Source organism: Oncorhynchus mykiss, chromosome 4, assembly GCF_057628025.1.
Source record: "Oncorhynchus mykiss isolate SJ-2025 chromosome 4, ASM5762802v1, whole genome shotgun sequence".
NCBI lineage: Eukaryota > Metazoa > Chordata > Actinopteri > Salmoniformes > Salmonidae > Oncorhynchus > Oncorhynchus mykiss.
Genome location: NC_143025.1, coordinates 27,077,793 through 27,083,569, shown reverse-complemented (window position 1 = coordinate 27,083,569; position 5,777 = coordinate 27,077,793). Strand labels below are relative to the sequence as shown.

The 5,777-nt window shown below is 40.2% G+C and overlaps 1 protein-coding gene and 1 long non-coding RNA gene across 2 annotated transcripts; one reads left to right on the top strand and one right to left on the bottom strand.

The window, feature by feature from the left end:
- Positions 1 to 701: 701 nt before the first annotated feature.
- On the bottom strand, positions 702 to 3,349 carry LOC110521600 (uncharacterized). The gene is made up of 4 exons (XR_005040877.2): positions 1,916 to 3,349; positions 1,502 to 1,784; positions 1,237 to 1,389; positions 702 to 1,104 (listed from the first exon to the last, which is right to left on the bottom strand). It is a non-coding gene; the product is annotated as an uncharacterized LOC110521600 (long non-coding RNA).
- On the top strand, positions 3,342 to 4,314 carry dad1 (defender against cell death 1). Its single transcript, NM_001160576.1, is given in 3 exon segments — positions 3,342 to 3,680; positions 3,828 to 3,988; positions 4,098 to 4,314. Coding segments are annotated over 2 exon segments (342 nt in total). The 5' UTR covers positions 3,342 to 3,469; the 3' UTR covers positions 3,959 to 3,988; positions 4,098 to 4,314.
- Positions 4,315 to 5,777: the final 1,463 nt, after the last annotated feature.

Below are 5,777 nucleotides of genomic sequence, written 5' to 3'. Positions count from 1 at the left end.
GGCCCTACTTCATAAACTTCCATATTATCTAACTTTTCTGTTGAAGTATAGACACCCGAGTCACCTAACCCATTCACAGGATTGGTTAACTCTTCAGGTTCCTAGGGTCTCCACCGAGATGGGTAAACCTGCTATTAGTTTTAATGCAATTTAAAGTATTGAATGGACACACACACACACACACACACACACACACACACACATTATACAGAGCACATTATTCCCTGTTAAAATAAAAGGTTAAAAAAAAAAAGTATTGGCTTGGTTATGATTTCTTATTTACAATTTTTTCTCCTAGCACTATGGGTGACAGGTGACTTTACGCTACATTTGACCAGGAAGGTCTGTGAGGAGGGGTGCTATGGGATTATTTAAGATATTCATTGAATAGGTAGGGTTTCAGATGTTTTCAGGAAGATGGGCAGGGGCTCTGCTGTAATAGCTTCTGGGGGACAGAGAAAAGCTTGGACTGTGCTGAGTGGGAACTGCTGTAGGGGTAGGAGGGCCAGACGAGCAGTGACAGAACGGAATGCTCAGGTTGGGTTGTAAGGTTTGAGCATAGCCTGAAGGAAGGGAAGGGCAGTTCCTCTTTGTGCTCCGTAGGCAAGTACCATACTCTTGTAGTTGATGTGAGCTTCGACTGGAAACCAGTTGTCCGCAGCGGAGTGTGGTGACATGGGAAGGTTAAACACCAGACTATATTTTGTCTGAAAATGTTTATTGAAAAGATAAATACATTTGCACAATGATCACTTGTCTCTCAAATACATCCTTAGCTAGCTAGTGAATGGTGATATTGATTAGCTAGCTAGCGAAATTTTGCTATATTAGCATAGACATGACATCAGCCAAAACAAGACATGGTATCAATAACAAGATACAACGAGCTGAAATGAGCCACTTACAAACACCCACAAGGCAGCTTCTTGTCATTGTTGCTAGATATAGGACTGTTCAGTATCATAAAGGACACCTTCCGGCCACATCAATGTGAGCGCATCATTTTCATGACAATGTCAGCCAATCTGTCTATAGTGTCTTTATCAAGTAGGCCATGAAACCTCACATTGAAATCCGGACCAAATCTGTTAACTCATTTTTGACCTGGGAAAGAAAGATGGGATCGTAAAGATTAGGGAAAAAAGGAGACAACATATCAAAAGAAAGAGTTAACCTATATTATCTTTAATCCCTGAACCACAGGCCATGCCACTCAGACAACCAGTCCCCTCTCACCCCAGGGTCCTGCGGCTCAGATCAATGCCAGTGGGTTGAAGAGAGTGGAAAAGGCTATTCGGGCCCAAGGGCAGCCTGGTCTGGTCAATCCTGAGGTTGCATCTACAGGCATGGGCTGGAAGCCCCAGTGGTCAACCAGAATCAGGTGACTGACTTGGATAGGGAAAGGAAGAAAGAGCCATGTTACTCCAAGTTCATATGCTTTTCATCATAAAGCCAAAGATTAGCCTCTAAAGAGTGTGTCAATGTAAACTTCTCCTCTGACCTCTCAGGGTATTGAATGGCATAAGATGCTGCCAAGTAGCAGTCCAGACTGTGACCCAATAGGAGCATGCGATCCAGGTCAAGGGCCCGCCTCCAGTGCTGACTGACTGCTCCTCAGCCAGAGCTGAGTCCATGGGGAATTGGGGTCTGGAGCTATGTCCGAAACCCAGCAAGTCAAACACAAAGAGTGGTTGAGAGCGACAGAAGGGTCTAGGTTAAGCATCCAAAACCCTCCCCCTCCCCCAAATCCATATCATGGACCATCCTAAGAGGTGTCTGTGCAACTGGAATAGAGGAGGAAAGGGAAATGGTTAGGTGGACTCAATGTAGTACAAAAGGTATGTCCACTCCACTGGAAAAGTGAATATTTGGTACTGACTGACAAAAACACTATAGAGAAGGGGAGAGACAGTACCAGGCTTGGGAGCATTTAGCTGGTTCCTGTTGGTGACAGTTAGGGTCCAGGGTCTCGGAAAAGGAGAGGCATGGAGGTGAGACAACAAAAAGTGCGGGCGATACAATGTGAGATAATCAAGTAGTCAAGTCAGGACTGGTGGGTACCTGTGAAATACTTTCAGACATATTAGATAAGGGGACTAACTGTCAAGGATCTTGGCTTCTGTGCTCTTCAGAATGGACATGGGCGTGGGGCACCATGAGGGCCACCACTCCCAGCCAGATACTGACTTACAGAGAGGACACACACTTCAAAAACAAAATCCCCATTAAATGTCTATTATGCAAAACTGTTATCAAACCAAAGTGCTCACTATTCATGATTATTTCCACAAACTTACTTTGGTTTAGTATTGTTATAGGTACAAAGCTATATGGAATTGTTTTAAGAAGGTCATACCAAGAAACATTTCGCTATTTGAGTTTGAATTATTTTAAGAGTATAAAAAGTTTTTTTTTTTTATATAAATTATTTTGGGCCTTACTGCTATTAACCCATTCAAAAGCATGGTATAACAAATTCACTACATGGAACAGGTAGTCTGCAAAAGATTCAAAAGGAAGTTTGTTTGGAATTGTCTGTCCTATATGAGAGAGATACAAGATCAGGAAACATTATTTATTTTGAACATGTATTAACCCTTATTTTCAGCACTGAACAGTCTAAGCACTGTCTAAGAGGCAATTAATGCTCGATCTGAAAATGCTCTACTAAGCTATATAGAATTGCTTTAAGAAGGTCATATCAAGGATCATTTGCTATTTAATTTTGAATTTTAAGATCCATTAAAGTAAAATAAATATATACAGTACCAGTCAAAAGTTTGGACACACCTACCCATCCAGGGTTTTTCTTTATTTTCTACATTGTAGAATAATAGTGAAGACATCAAAACTATGCAATAACACATAGGGAATCATGTAGTAACCAAAAATGTTTTAAACCAATCTAAATATATTTTATATTTGAGATTCTTCAAAGTAGTCACCCTTTGCCTTGATGACAGCTCTGCACACTCCAAAAAAGTATCTAAAGGAAGTTTGTTCCGAAGTGTCTATCCTATATCTTAGAGATATACGAACGTTCAGGAAACATTTATTGTTATATTTACACACTTTATGATCAACATCATAAATCAAATTACAACTAGAATTGATAAATTCATAAAAAAGGAAATACTCAATCTTTAGTGTCTACCATGCACAACGGTTATCAAACCAAAGTGCTCACTTTTCTTAATTCCACTAGTTTACATTGGTTCAATATCGTTCATCGCAAACTAAAGTCATACAGGGACATAGTCATACCACGTAGAATCAAAGTCGACAGATGGGTCGTTGTTTATTAACATGGAACTACTGTACAGTGGATTATATGTTCAGGAGGGAATGTTGTTATTGTTACACCAGTTTTATTGACACGTCATTTTTTGCGCTACGTCTGACGGAAGCGTATTTGACAAACAGTTTGATTCTCTCTGTACCCTTTGGGGCTTTTTGTTCATAAGGAAAGATGTCCAACTCGGTAATTTCAGTTATTTCTCGATTCCTGGAAGAATACACGACCAAAACATCGAATAAATTGAAAGTGGTCGACGCGTACCTTTTCTACATCTTGCTAACCGGTGCATTGCAGTTTCTGTACTGCTTGCTGGTTGGCACCTTCCCATTCAACAGCTTCTTGGCCGGGTTCATATCATGTGTTGGCGCCTTCATCCTGGGAGGTAATTGACACACTGCACGGTCAATTTATTTGCATAATCTTGTGATATTCAGCAGTATTATACGTCACTGAAATATGAAGATAATCAATGGTAGCCACCATTATTGCTGAATAATCTATCTTCTCTTTGGTCCCTCCCTGCCTACAGTCTGCCTGCGTATCCAGATTAATCCAGATAACAAAGGAGACTTCCTGTCCATCTCCCAGGAGAGGGCCTTTGCAGATTTCTTATTAGCCCACACTGTTTTGCACCTTGTGGTCATTAATTTCATTGGTTGAGAAAACCAATGATTTAGATCCTCAGAACAGGTGTGAACAGTATATACACACACACACCCTCCCTCAATGTTTTTAATTGTTATCCAGTGTTTTTTGTCAGCATGTTACTAACATGATTCATGTTTATTTAATTTCACAGATGAACAACTGACATGACCAAAATGCACCTGTCACCTCAAGACAACATTCATACAATTAGATTGACCCTGTCTGGAAGTGCAGGGACAGCCAAATAATGACAGTAATGGCCTATATGTTCTACAAATTCCTGTAATTTGGGTTTCTGAAATAATTATTTTGTACTGTTTGTATGATTGTTGCAATCCGATTGAAATAAATGAAACAGAATTCTGTTGAAAAGCTACTGAGTTGTGATTTAATGAAATGTCTTTCCTTGCCAGTATTGGCAATGATTTTCTTAGGAGACTTAGATCATTCCATTGCTAGCACTGGAGAAGACTCCACATTTTTCAGTTATTCTAATAAAGCTACTTGCATTGTAGGGCAATAGCTGTGACCTAATGATTATCTTTAGACTTGTAGTTTTCAAATATTAAAGGCAGAGGAATACACTAAATTCAAGGATGCTTTTTTTCCTCTGTAAACTTGTCCCTAGGTTATTGTGCACAGCCCAATGGGATATCAACTATCTATCCAAAGTTGACCTTGTGCTGTGCTCATAACCAAGTGGGAAGGTGGTAATTATCAGTTATCAGTGAAGTCGTAAATACAAGTTGGATGCATTCACGTGTTTTGAACTTGTTGAGATATGCTGATTGGCTGATGGCAAACAAGCTGCATCAATTAAAAAGTACAGCTATCATGCTCGCAAACAAATGATAGTGTTAAAAATACATATTAACTCTTTATATGGGAATTGGCCTATATGTATAAGGCTAAATTGAAATGTTTCTTACAGAATAAGTATGAAATGCATTTGCATAACCATGGTAGCGATTGATAAGGCACAGTTTGGAAATTATGGGAAAATGATTAGACCAAAGGTGTGTACACTGAATCCAAACCTTACACTGTTGATTTTACATGCATTCTACTGTAGTTTACGCCACATTTGTTGATTGCAAAATCTGAAAATACTCTGGATACATTCAGTAACACGATAAGATGATTCCTGGAAAATGTGGGGTAGGTGGAACAGAAAAACAGTCAGTATCTGGTGTGAACACCATTTGCATTATGCAGCGCAACACATCTCCTTTGCATAGAGTTGATCAGGCTGTTGATTGTGGTCTGTGGAATGTTGTCCCATTCCTCTTCAGTGGCTGTGCGAAGTTGCTGGATATTGGCGGGAACTGGAACACTCTGTCGTACATGTTGATCCAGTGCATCCCAAACAATGCTCAATGGGTGACGTGAGGTGAGTATGCAAGCTATAGAAGAACTGGGACATTTTCAACTTCTAGCAATTGTGTACAGATCCTTGTGACATGGGGCCGTGCATTATCATGCTGAAACATGAGGTGATGGCGGCGGATGAATGGCATGACAATGGTCCTCAGGATCTCATCACGGTATCTCTGTGCATTCAAATTGCCATTTATAAAATGCAATTGTGTTTGCTGTCCGTAGTTTATACCTGCCCATACCCTAACCTGTCCACCACCATGGGGCACACTGTTCACAAAGTCGACATCAGCAAACCCTTATCTCACATGACTGCATATTTGTGGTCTGCGGTTGTGAGGCTGGTTGGACGTACTGCCAAATTCTCTAAAATTACGTTATGGTAGACAAATAAACATTACATTCTCTGGCAATAGCTATGTTGAACATTTCTGCAGTCAGCAGCCTCAAAACT